The sequence below is a fragment of the Perognathus longimembris genome, chromosome 11 (assembly GCF_023159225.1).
Source record: "Perognathus longimembris pacificus isolate PPM17 chromosome 11, ASM2315922v1, whole genome shotgun sequence".
Taxonomy (NCBI): Eukaryota; Metazoa; Chordata; class Mammalia; order Rodentia; family Heteromyidae; genus Perognathus; species Perognathus longimembris.
The window spans coordinates 24,974,063-24,987,837 of NC_063171.1; the positions used below are offsets into that span (position 1 = coordinate 24,974,063).

The following is a 13,775-nucleotide window of genomic DNA, read 5'->3' on the forward strand; positions in this document are numbered from 1 at the left end:
TATCCATCTACCAATTCAAGAGGATTCAAAGATCACCAAGCCTTCCTTTTCCTAGTTCCAAAAGTGGACAGTTCACTTCATAATTTATGAGATTAAATCTCCATTTATTGTCTTGTCTATTCATTTCTTGTTCAAGCATTTATTAGAAGAGTTGTTGGCTGCCTAGGTATGAGGCACTACGGATTTAGTAATGAACCAGGTGAAGTGAAGGTTAGAGCCAACCTATTCTTCCAATAGAAATGGCAGAACACCTGGGACTCAAAATGTCTGATTAATAATGGCACAGTATCCTGCAAACAGCACAAGTGTGTTCATGAGGATATGTCTAATGGATAGAAAGTAAAATAGGAATTAATATCAGATAAGGTAGAGTACAGGGTTCCAGAAAAATCTATCAGAGAACAAAACAAAGAATCAATGTTTCCTGAAAAAAATCAAAGAAGATTCCCTGAAGAGATGTTCTAGCAACTAAAATCTCAGCTAGTGAAAACAAGAACAAACCAGATGGCTGTGGGCTTGGAGAGGTTTCATGTTTCTAGGCTCAGTACAGATGTGCATCTCAGTACAAGCAATGTGGTGCTCTTAGAAGTTGAACTGGAAGACACAGGTATACAATTGTACTTAAGCACGTGTGTGTGTGTGCGTGTGTGTGTGTGTATGTGGTTATATACATGTTCACATTCACATACATATGTGCATGAAAATGTGCCCCTATATGAAGCTTGGACACCAGTATAAACATCAGGAGGCAATGTAATAGAGTTCTAGTTGACACATGAAAGAAGCTAACTTTGTCCTGAGTGCACAGCAGGTCTTCACATGCATTTGAACATGAAAGTCACTTGAACTGCTTTCCATTTGAGAAATCTCCCTTTGGTCATAGTCACATAACTAGAGAGCCGACTGAGCTTTCTGCAAAAGATGTCCAGAAATACTTTGGCCACTATTAAATAAAATGTGATTAATATACCAAGGCCAAATTATTAGTGCAGAGGCAAACTAGGCATGATTAAGTATAGAAAAGCTATGCAAGTATTCTTGGTGTAAACTAGTTCTGCGTGGACTAGCTGTATGAACTTGGGTGGCAATGTCCTATTTCTCTCTGTGTTCCTGTCTCTCAATCTCCTTCCTCAAGTTGTCTTAAGGAATATTTGAGCTTATCTTTTTAAATAAACTGCTGTAGTGCCTGGCACAAAGTAAGTGTTCCAGAAGTATTTGTCAAAGAAATATTTCTGCAATCATTTCTTGGCATGATTAAGTTTGTATGTGCATGCTTTATATTTCTGTTTATTTGTATTGCATTGCTTTTCTTTGTTTATACTGACTCTTACTCTAGATTCTACTTCTTTAGTTTAGGTCTTGAGTTTTAGATGTCTCTTCACACAAAATAGAATCTCTCTGAACCTGTCTCTAATTGTGAAGTCCTCTTTCACAGCTCAGTTTCTATGCAGGTAGACAAGACCTATTATCCATTACTTTTCCTCTCATTCATAGCTCTACTTTCTGTGATCTTGATTCTTCTCACCTACAACCCTGGAGTGAAATTTCTCTCTCTCACATTATTAGTGGTTCCTAATTGTTAAGTCCAAAGCACCTACCTACTCCAGGCCTGTGGCTTGCTCCGTGCATCTAAGCCATCTGATATTCTGACATTGTCCTTCCTCCTCCCCCAGTTCTGCTGCCTTCCAATCTTTCTTCTGAATCTCTGGTGGCTTCTGCTCATACCCGCCAGAGTGGCTACTCCCATGGTTCTGGCTCTAATCAATTTTAAGAAGAGTCCTACCTGACTGTGATCACCTTCTTAGCACAGCGTCTAACTTAACTCATGTCTGTTTGTTTTTTTCTTTATTCTCTAGCATGTGACTGCATGCCTAATAATTCACCCAAATGAAACTCGGGAAATGTCAACTGAGTGAATAAATGTTAAAACCAATGAATGAACCTGTCTCCCCTTTTCATAACCCATCTAGAATGTGCAGCAATTCTTCCCAAGCAAGTTAGCAACTATTGAGTCATGACGCAAAGGGTTGCTAACTGATTATTCTGACTTCACTTTTGATCAGGTAACTGGCCTTCTAATCCATAAATGAGCCCTAATTGCTGGTCTTGACATCCCAACTGGTTGTCATGGCACTGCAATAACTTCAAAACATTCTGAGATGGTGGGTTCCAATTCCCATATTGTATATTTGAGCAAGACCACTTTTACTCACCACTTAGTTCTGACTCATAAGAGAACTAGGATGTTTTTGTTTGCCCGCTGAGCTTTATTTCCTGGCTCTTTTTTAAGGATAAAAAAGCATATTTTTTAGAGCAGGTAGTAAACATAGAAGAAGGGGAGAATGCTGTTCTTTTTGGACACAAACTTGGCAGAGAAATATGCTCTCTGGAAGGTGCTAGAGTGAGGGTGTGGGTGATGTGAGCAGAAAGAAACTTGATGGGCCCCCAGAGTCACCTAATTCCATGTACTTGAACAGAAGCAAGGGATTTATGTACTTGTTTATGACCTCAGGAACTGAAGCTAGTGGATATCCAGAGCACACAGGCCCAGGATCCAGAGGAAGGTGTTACCTTCTTCTTAATAAACACCAAATAAGGTGTTTATTTGGCCTCCTCAAAGCATGGAGTAAAACAGGAAAGAGGCAGAGCCAGACCTCCTGGCACACACATTCTGAATGAATCAGATGGTCAGTCCCAGAGAATAAGAACAAAAAAGTTCACAAAGGAGGAAACAGGAGGTGAGGAAGGGTGAAGTACTGCCGATGACAGGCCAACAGTTGAGTTTGTTTGGGGTGCCCAAGGTGCTTCCTACTTTCTAGCCCTGCCTCTGTCACTCCTAAAGATTTCCAGTCCAACAACCTGTGGCCCACTCTAGAATGACACCCAGAGACACCAAGAATCCCCTTGGGTTTTCTTCTCATCCTGGAGGACTGGGAGACAGAAGTGGCAGAGAAGGAGCTGTAAGAACCAATGGTGCCCCTGGTCACTCAAAGCTTCACTCACACAGGGAACTGGGGAGGTTCCATGGTTGTATGTCCTGCTATGGCACATGAAAAGATGAGAGATAGTGATGGTTTGTTTGTTCCTTTCAGAACCAGGCAACCTCCATACCAACTTTCTTCTGGAGGGTAGGAAAGCCACATCATGGAAATCCCCCTTTACAAAGATGCTAATCCACAACCAGCACAGCAGATACCTTGTTCGGAGAAGAAAACTAATGTACCACATCATCCTCTGAGTCAGTATGTATCCTCCTACAGAGAAAAGCCACAGGCCCACATGTCACAAGTTCTGTGCTAAGGGCATATACCACTACACTACAAGGTCCTGATCCAGGAACTGCATGTGAGGAGCTGAATGTCTGCTAAGGACAGACTCTCTGAATTTTAGCATTGTTCCCTATAGGGAGAGGTAACGGAGGACAAGGATCATGGAAGGACATCCTCAGAGGAGCCCTGGGAAAGGAGTATGAAGTTCTTCCTCTCCTGTTCTAAAGTTCTGTTGCAAGAAAGCAGCTACTCCACACACAGTGCCCCTCCTTCACCCGCATTCTCTTGACTTAAATTGGCCTTCTACAAAGCTCCATATTGCATGCAGGCTGGTTTGAAACCAACAGCGGCAGAAAAGTTCATGAAATGCTTATCAGCAATTAACCAGCAAAAAGCTGGAAGTGGGGGGCTGGGAATATGAACTAGTGGTAGAGTGCTTGCCTCATATACATGAAGCCCTGGGTTCGATTCCTCAGGACCACATATATAGAAAAAGCCAGACGTGGCACTATGGCTGTGGTAGAGAGCTAGCCTTGAGCAAAACGAAGCCAGAGATAGTGCCCAGGCCCCGAGTTCAAGCTACAGGACTGGAAAAAAAAAAAGCTGAAAGTGGAAGTGTGGCTCAAGTGGTATATCACCAACCTTCAGCAAAAAAGCCAAGAGAGAGCATTAGGCCCTGAATTCAAGCCCCAGTATGGGCATGCACACACACAAAAGCCCTCTTCTTCTTCTTTTTTTTTTTTTTTTTAGCCCTCTTCTTACTGAATAAAAAACTGCTTTTTGTAGAGAAGGGGATATCACAATATCCTATAAAATCCCATTTTGTAGCTTTCACTCAAAACAGAAAAGTTGTCAATAGGCTCTAAACAATGACCTAATGCTTAGACTCTGGCCCTTAGGAAACCCAGACAGTTCTGAATATTATGCAAGCCATGTAAACATGAACATTTTTCTAGAGACTAAGCAGAGATTTAATCAGATTTTCAGTAGAGTTTATGGCTCCATAAAAGGTTTAATACCTTTGTTCAATGTATTTAAGAGTACTGCCCAGGCTAAAAGAGAACAGATGATGCTGGAAATAAAATAAATGAGTCCTTTTGAAGCTGATTCTAGTGTTCTCATCTTGAGACCATTTCATGAGAGAACGAACCTATTTATCACCTTTCCAGTTTGAAAAATTAGCAAACTAAATTCCTAAGAGATCAAAGTTAGTATCTTCTCTAAAGGAAAATCAGACATTATTGTGTTTACCAGAGAAGTATTGGGGAAGACACCCTTCTAGTGTGGATTCCTCACACTGTTTAATATCTTTTATGTTATTAATAAATCCCGCAGGAAGCTAGGCATCAATAACGTGCACCCAAAATCCTAACTACTCAGGAGGCTGAGATCTAAGGATCCAGGTCAAAGCCAGCCAAGATAAGGAAGTCCATGAGACTCTTATCTCCAATTAACTACAAAAGCCAGAATGAAGGGTGGTCAAGTGATAGGGTACCGCCTTTGAGTGAAAATAATTAGGGTAGCATGCAGGCCTGGAGTTCAACCCCCATATTGGAAAAATGAAAGCAAGCAAATAAACAAATGAATGAGTGAACAAATGAAACAAAATCTATAGGTCAAGCCCAGTGTTGTGTACCATATAAGTCATGTGACTTACTTAATCTCACCATAGCTCGCAGGACATTTCGTTCATCCTCTCTCCTTCTCTCTCCCTCAACCTCTTCTCTTTCTCAGTGTTTTCAATTTATTTGAATTGAATCATCCATTTATATAACGTCTCCTTTCTCATTTTTTTCAATGTGTGAAAATCAAAGCTCAGAATGCTCAATGGATTGCCAAAGACTGTAGTGCTGATAAATGTTAGAGAAAGGATCTGATTCCAGGTCAGTCTGCCTTCCAGGTTGCACACTGGGACATGCTCTTAAAACCTGGGTCCTCAGAGGTGGGGAACTTGCCTTCCTGCAGGGACAATTTCTTAAACATCTTTGTTTTTCCCACAGTGACTTGCTCCATTTTACATGGCAGGATGAGGATGCGTGATAAATATTTGTTGGAAGAAGAAACCTGGGCTTGGGCTCTAGTTCTTCCATGGGCTTTGTGACTCAGTGACTCAGTCTTCTGTAACTTGGATTTGCAGGTGGTTACTCAGCTGGGAGAATTCAGGGAACATTTGAAATCAATTACGGGTGCGGAGGAGCCTCTTATATATTTTTTCCTTTTGTGTATGCTGGGGTTGAAGGAGAGGAAAGGAAGTGGAGACAGGGGGAAAGGTACCATATGGTTTGGGGAATATGTGCTGAAGCTTAAAGAAGTCACACCAGAAAAGGACGAGATCTATCTCATTTCATTCCCTGGGCCCTGTGGCCTACACAGATGGGCTCCTGACCTCAGGTTACTCTTAGGAAGCCACAGAGCCCTGACTTGCTGGACCCCTGGCTAGTTACTTTTGGGGAAAATACAGGAGTGGAATGCTTGCATACTGTTCTTTCTCTGACCTTGGTATATTTTCTTCCCTGGTGAGCTATATAAAGTGTACAACCTGAGAAGATACACCTCTTAGGCACACTCATTACTACTCTAAGCACCTTTAGCATCTTCCCTTAGTCCACTCCCATCCTGAGAAACCCTTCACATCTATATGCGTGAGCCCTCATTTGTTGTAGATTCTCAATAAAAGTATTTTTTTCCAATCTTTTCTAAAGTCCAACTTCCTATGGAAGGATGTGGGAGTTGAGGTGGTGGCGCAAAGGGGTAATACTGGTTCGTTTTGTTTCCACTTGACAGAGTACCTGTTAGTCAAAACCTCCAAAGAAGACATTTCAAAGAAAAAGGGAAGAATGACTTATATGAAGCTGATCCCAAGGGATGCCTACCAATAACGTTCTGGGAGAAGATGATTAAATCAAACCAAACCAAGACCAGCACAGGACACCACGCCAAGAAATCTGGCATTTCCCCAGTGGCCTGCTTACGTTCCAGTGCATGAAGCAACACTGCCACCTAGTGCCAAGTGTTGAAAGTATTCCCCAATGCCCCAGGTCTGGGGCAAGGGGCTATCCCATAATGATTGGTGTGGCTGAAATGCTTGACTCCTCTGCTGAAGAGGAAATAATCCAAGTTTGGTAGGCAGAGAACTTTGAAATTAGAGTCGATGAAAGATGAATATTGAGAGCTTTTGGAAGGGTGTGGGAGTAAAGTCTTGGAACAGTACCTTGTTCTGCCATCAGTAGAGTAGCAGAACTGTTCCACTTAAAATGTATGTAACTCCCAGGATCTGGATTCTACATTGTCATACTGGATAAGTGAAAAACAGGTGGTGACCTGCCCAAGGACTGGTAGCAGGGTAAGAGAGTGAAGATGGGCAATCAGTGGGTCTGAATAAAGTAGTGCAAATTGGAGACCTTAAATCTTTAGGTCCTAGCATGGGTTCTATGGAGTCTAAGTGCCATCAACTAAGACAATGAGTAGGCAAAAAATAGTTAATTTCTCAGAAGCCCTCTTACTGGGATCCCAAAGAATGGGAATCTTATTTGCAACCTCTTCCTTTCACAGTTTTTTTTTTTTACCCTAAACCCTCCCTAAATCCTTCCTGATGTATGAAAAATGGAGAAAATTAGAGTGGAAGGAGAAGAAGTTATGCCTGTGTGGTCTCTTCCCCAAATTTTCCTAGAGTTCTGAAATATCTAAAGGTGAACTCCCAGAGCATCATCAGGGCCACTTTGAATTTAATAATAATAATAATAATAATAATAATAATAATAATAATAATAGAAGGAAAGAAAGAAATCTCAGAAGGTAGACTATCTGCAAAAGATTCCCTGCCTGGTTGTAATGTTTAAAGAGGTCTAGAGATTTCATATGGAGCACTAAGGAGAAAGATGTGAGCATGTATTCTTGTAGTGTGGGGACAGTTGATTGTGATGGACAGGTGGCAGAGGCAAGGAGACACATGGGGTGAGAGTATGTAATGCAGCAAAGAACTGGAATCAAGCCATGGCACTACTCTCTTCTATGCAAAGTATGCTATAGAAGAACATGGGTAGGGCATGATAGGACCAAGGCACCAATGGTCCTAAATCTCTTTCTTATATATGCGCTTTAAAAATACAAAGGAGTGGGAATATGGCCTGGTGATAGAGTGCTTGCTTTGCATAGATGAAGCCCTGGGTTTGATTCTCAGCAGCATATAAACAGAGAAATCCAGAAGTGGCACTGTGGTTCAAGAGGTAGAGTGCTAGCCTTGAGCAAAAAGAAGTCAGGGACAGCACTCAGGCCCCCAGTCCAAGCCCCAAGACTGGCAAAAAGAAGAAATGCAAAGCAGCCAGGTATCCCTGGTGGTTCACACCAGTGAGGCTGAGGCCTGAGGATCACAGTTAAGATCTGTCTAGGCAGATTTTGGCTATGAGTCTGTGAGACTCATATCTCCAATTAAGAAGTGAAGCTGTGGCTCAAGTGGTAGAGCACCCGCCTTGAGCAAAGTGCTAAGGGACCGTGACTGGGCCCTGAGTTCAAGTCCCAATTCTGGTACCAAAAACACAACAACAACAACAAAAAGACAAAGCTTCTCATATATTCTTATTAAATCTTTCCTTAAGTCTTCTTTCTCTAATTCCTAGAATCTGTTCTAGGTCATTAAAGTCTAGGTCCCTGTGTTGCTAACTGCAAGAGGAGGGGTCAGCAGAGTGGTGGCTGTGCATCTAGACGGCAAGTATGCAGTTTCCTGGGCAGATGGGTACTAGCAAGCAAGTTTAAGCAGAAAGAAGATGTCATGGGGGGGGGGGCGGACTGTGAAGCTGCCAACTCTGAACAGATAATCATCTCATTAATTCTTTCATTTGGCCCCAGAATAAGGATTTCCTTCCATTCTTTCTCTGCCTCCACCTAATTTAGAGCTCAGCCCCTTTCCTCTCCCCTTCCCTCATCTCCCTCCCACCCAAAAATAAAATAGAGAAAAACCACAAGACTCAAGAGTGCTCAGTGTCTGGGAATCCCAGCTCCCAAAGAAGAAATCACAGCCAAAGATGGGGAGACAGAGTGTCCAGAAGGAATGTTCCAGCAATAGCCCACTAGAAGAGGTTCTTTCCTTCCTCATTTCTTTCCCTAGTCTGAAATTTATTTGAAGGCATCCATTTGCCTGACAAGATTTTAATTTGGAAGGCTTGTCAAGCAATCCAGGGGCCCTGGAGTTCTATGAGACTTTCCTCTAACACAACTCTCATTGCCTCACTTTCCTCATCAATGTAATGGGTCCAGCAAACATCACAGTACATTATGGCTAATCCCAATCAATAAGATTAAGTGGTTCTACTATTAGTCTCACCTCTTGTACATTTATATAAGGGATCCAAAAGGATGAAGAGATACTCAATGGTAAAATATAAATCCTAATCCTTCACCCCTTGCTTGAAATAAACCTCCTCCAGAAGGCAAAAAGAAGCAGCTACTGCTGATTGCCCTCTTTTCTTTGCCCTTCCAGATGACTTTCCACAGAAGGAAAGATCAAGGGATAGGGAGAAAGAAGTACAGAGAATATTCCCAGGTAAGGACTACTGTTGAACAGCCCAGAGTTCTCTGCCAGGATTCATCTTAAGTCTCTCCTACAACACCCGGGGCTAGAAGCCAGAAAACTGGCTGGTGGGTGCCCACCTTTTCCAGTAGACCCACCGGCTGTTTCTGGGCTGTGTGCGTGGGACAAAATGAAGGTGATTTAGAAAGTGGAACAGGTGTTGCCCTGCTACCTTGTTCCAGAGATGCTGAAAGAACAAGCAACCAGGTAAAACCCAATGACTGTACCAGGCAACCATGTTCCCTCCCTGCCTGGACCAGCCCAGCCATGATTCACTGCCAAGATCATTGGACTCTCCTCCAGTTCAAAACTGCCTGGATGCCCCATACTGGACTATAAGAAAAAGTGTGAAACCCCTTCCCCTTTGATGAAAAAAAAAATCAGAGTTCTTTCCCTTTAAATAAGATAAGAAAGCCCAGCTTGAGGTCTCCTAAGAATAAGGAATGCATAGAAAAACACAGTATCAATATGTGGACAAAATGCTGTTATCGTTCATGACTCATTACCTTCTCTATGATGGTGCCTAGAACACTGCTATGCTAGTATATAAAGCCCTTCTCCCACTTCCTCCTCCCTGGCTTTCCAGCTCTGTTCCCTTCCCCTCATGGCTCCCTATGTCTAACCCCAGCAGAAATGGAGTCAGCCCCCCACCCCTGCTTAGCCCACCCCCGCCCTCTGAACTTCTAAAAGCCCCCAAGTTGGTTATTACCTGCTATGACGGCGGGGTTGTTCTGGCCTCCTTCTGGCCTCACCCAGACTTCCACTGTGAACGCCTCCCTGGGAATCTCAGCCAGTACTTCTGGTTGCAGTAGCAGCCGCTCCCGCCTCCCCGAGAAGTACAAGGCAGGCAGTCCTCCTTGGGGGTTAGAGGTCTCTGCTTCCCTGCCAAGGCTCCAGCCACCATCTTGGATGATGCTATCTTTCAGGGGATGGTTTCGAACCCCATACCTAAAGAGGTGCTTAGGCCAAAGCTGGAAATGTGGAGGAGAGATCTGGGGTTCTTCTGGTTCCTCCTTTACCTGCCTCTTGGTCACTTGGTGAGGCTGTGGGGACATGGCCTGTTCCTGCATTTGTGTCTCTGCTCTGGTCTCCTCCAGGTGTGCAAAGGTGGCAGTAAGCGAGGCAGCCGTGGCTGAGCTTCCCCCTGTCTCAACTTCACCTAGAGACGCCTGGAATCCTCCATTGCCAAGATAAGTGCCATCATCTGTCAGCAGCTCAGAGTGTCCAGTAGGACCTCCCTGTACCCACAGGGCAGCAGGCTGCTCAGCCTCGCTCCTCACTCCAGGCAGGTCTTGGGGAGCAAGGCTGGCAGCCTGTCCCTGGGTGTCTGGTTTACTGCTTTCTGCGTGGTGGGTTTTCTGCTCTCTGGCTGGGTAGGGCTTCAGGTGATTTCCACGTCTGCTGGGATAGACCCCAAAGGGGTGATGCTGGGGAGCAACTCTGGGTCTTTGAAATTTGGTCCCCAACCAACAACGTTCTCCTTCCAACCGCACCTGATTCGGGCGAGCCCTCGGAGCCAAGGGTTTCTTGGCTGTCCAACTCAGCTCAGAGCTGCCAGTGCTGAACACCCACCCAGCCAGGATCACCAGGCTTATTCTCACCATCTTGAGATACATCATACTTCCCTCAAGTCTTCTCACTGAGCCTGAAATCAAGTTCTGGGTACCACACCAGAATGATAAGAAGAGGGAGAGACAGCTATAATGGATTTGCAGTCACCAGGGAAACTGCTTGCTTCACAAACTGAACTTTTTCAAGGAGCCCCCAAAGAGTGCCTCTTGTGGATACCTGTGCAGGAAGCTCTGCCAGCACCTTGTGCCTTCTCTGCCCACTGTGTGCCTGCTCGGCCCTCACTGGCTCCCTTTTGGTGTTTAAGTCCTTGAAGAATGGAGTTAATTGCTCTTAGTTCCTTTGAATTTCCTCAGGTTTCTTCTTCTGTCTTCCTTCTTCAGTAACCCCTCCCCTCACTGAAGGAAGCTTATGATACACACCAAATTCTCTCAAATACACTCTCGCAAGCACATGATGCTTTGCTACCTGAAGTCAGTAAAAAAAAAAATCTTACTCTCCAATTCTCTTTTCTCTCTCTTTCCTTCCTTCCCTGGGAGATTCCTTCTCTTTCTGTCACACTTAAACCAAAAATATGCTCAGTTGAAAACAAATTGCTAGAAAAACTTTTCTACAGAGACATACAAATTGGACACTTACTATCTAAAAATGCAACCACAAAAAAATCTAGGGGCACAAACATCCAAGCTTGTACTTAACTTTCACTCTCCTGGAGTCCTCAGTCAGCTCTCCAGCCAGCTCCCCAAGTGCCCGTGCAGGTTAGAATATTTCCCTCAGCTGGATGCTTGGGATTGTTGATTGTTGAAGGTTTTCTGAATCCCCTTCCAACTTGTTGGTGTGTTGGAAGTCTCTGTAAAGTTCTCCTCTGGCTTGCCTGTCTGCTGTTCTTTTGACCAGATGAGCCTGAGAACCCTTGAATTTACCTCCTGGGAGCCTCGTGAGTTCCTGCGAAGATGAAAACAGAGCAAAAAGAACACATATTTCAAGGGACCTGGCCCCTGCTGTCTCCCCTTCTCTGCCTGTCTCTCTGCCTGTAATTATCTTCCTGTCTGTCTCATTTAAAGACAATGATGATGTCAAAGCTAATAAGTTGGGCACATCACTCCACCTACTCCCTGTCCCCTCCTCCCTTCCTGAAAACCTCCCCACCTCACTAAGGCAAAGGGGACAGAGGATGCTCTGGTTTGCCCAGTAAACATCTCGGGCTCTCTCTTCCAGCAGCCGCAGCCTACACAATCAATAGCAAACAATCAATACTGTTTTGGAACACTCTTTTTCTGTGTTCTCTCTCTCTCTCTCTCTCTCTCTCTCTCTCTCTCACACACACACACACACACATACACACACACACACACACACATACACACCTGTTTAATGAGCCCATACTAGTGGTCCTTTGGGGGGACCACTTGCCTTTTTTGGAGGGGGAGTTGTTTTGTTACCATTATGTATTGTTTCTAATTTCACTCATTTCAGATTTGAAAGAACAAGAATCCAGATTCCCTTCCTATTGGACATAAAGAGGAAAGAAGCAATCAATTATCCTACTGCGAAAAGCAGTAAATGGAAATGGCAGGCATTCATAGGACAGAGATCTTGTTTTGTTCTAAGAAGTTTCTTAATCTGAAGTTAGTAAAAGTCACCATATGCTGAATGAACAAATAAACAATTGAGATGTTCAAAATAAGTCATTTACAAAAATGAACATTGAAAGTCAAGCAAGTATTTTCTCTAATTGACTTGTCATAAATGATTAGGATAAGGAACTAATACTGTGACCTTAACCACTGTCCTGTTTGATCAGGTGCTAGCTTTCTCAAAGGGTTCCTATCCCTTACATGCATGTGTATGTACACAAATGCACACACACACACACATGCACACACCTACACATGGACATATACACAACACACTTCAGCTTGTATTGCTCCCCATCTACAACATGCTGTTCATATAGTTTGGGGCAAGATCACTCTGTCTCCCCTCCTTTAGGGCTTCTTGTTATCTTCTAAACTTTACTTCCCCAACCAGTTACTGCCTTATCTGCTTTAAAAATTCTATACCCTATGCCCTCTATTCCCAGTATGCTGTTTCTCCACGTAACCTCCTCTGGAGCCACAAGGCCAGTCCCCTGGAGAAACACGTGGATATTACTATGCAGATAGCCTTCAGCCCTTGAATGTCCATTTTTTTTATCATTTCCTCAGACCTCCTCACTTTTCTATCTCAATTATTTTATGAATAGAAATTGAGGCTGGGGGCTCATACAGAGAAAACCAGAAAAGCAGAGGAGGGAAAAAAGGAAGGAAGAAGAGAGAGAAGAGAAAGGGGGAGAACCTTCTTTAAGAAAGGGAAGACAGGTTAGAAAAGAAGAAATTAAATTTCCTCCTCCCCACATGCCATCCCAAGGACCCTCAGAAAAAGGTTTCCTACCATTCATTTCAGGAAGGAGGGAATACACAGCAAGAAAGGATTCCGCCTGCTTTTCTCCCCCTTTTAGTGTGTAAGTGATCTTGAATCCCCTATAGGTCTCTCCTGGCTCCCAGCTGCTAGTAATCCATTCATAAGGTTTCAAGAGGCAACACAAAACTCAAGCTTCCAGTTTAGTTTCTCTCTCTCTCTCTCTCTCTCTCTCTCTCTCTCTCTCTCTCTCTCTCTCTCTCTCTCTCTCTCTCTCTCTCTCTCTCTCTCTCTCCCCTTCATTCCTCTGCTCACCACTCTCCTTCAGCTCTTGGCAGCCCAAAGTTTAAAAAAAAATGTTGAACCATTTCTGTGTTTTCCTCCTGTTGTAACTTTGGCTGTGACATCATAACCCTGCCCACCAACACCCCACCTCTCTCCCTTTCCATCCCCCTCCATCAGCCCCATGCCCCCAAACACTCCCCCTCTCACAGGCAAGAAGGGCTCCTGTCAGTTCCAATGTGTGAAAACACAAAGCTCCTGGAAGGTGCCCCCTCCCTTCCCTCGGTGCCCCTCCTGCCTCCCCCTCCCTGTCTTACCCACCGCTCCGCTCTCAAGGCTTTTAACAATGATCCCATCTGTTTGACATGTGCGGAAAGGTGGGCTGGATTCAAATAATCTGTCAAGTGAATCAGATCCAAAACACAGCATTCCCCCTCCTCAATTCCATCACACACACACACACACACACACACACACACACACACACACACACCCCAAACCCCAGCAAAAGTGTGAGAGAAGTCAGACTTACACAGCACCCACACTCCATGCCAGGGAGAAAGACACCAAACATGACAAGGGAAACCCAAATTTATACATATATAAATTCTGTTGCTTATTTGTTTATGACAAACACCCACACCCCAAGTCCTCAACCTCTCTCCCTCAAACCCCTACCACTCCGCAAG

At 44.0% G+C, this 13,775-nt stretch overlaps 1 protein-coding gene across 2 annotated transcripts in view; it reads right to left on the reverse strand.

Annotated features, from left to right (window-relative positions):
- Positions 1-13,019, reverse strand: part of Pappa2 (pappalysin 2) — a 233,811-nt gene extending 220,792 nt beyond the window's left edge. Inside the window, exons 1-2 of one of the 2 annotated variants that reach the window (XM_048356418.1) lie at positions 12,838-13,019; positions 9,545-11,349 (exon numbers count right to left, since the gene is read on the reverse strand). In XM_048356418.1, the coding sequence (XP_048212375.1) occupies positions 9,545-10,454 (910 nt within the window). In that variant the 5' untranslated portion in view covers positions 10,455-11,349; positions 12,838-13,019. Of the gene's footprint in view, positions 1-9,544; positions 11,350-11,846; positions 11,925-12,837 lie in introns of those variants that run through there. The other variant, XM_048356419.1, reaches the window with a different exon arrangement.
- Positions 13,020-13,775: the final 756 nt, after the last annotated feature.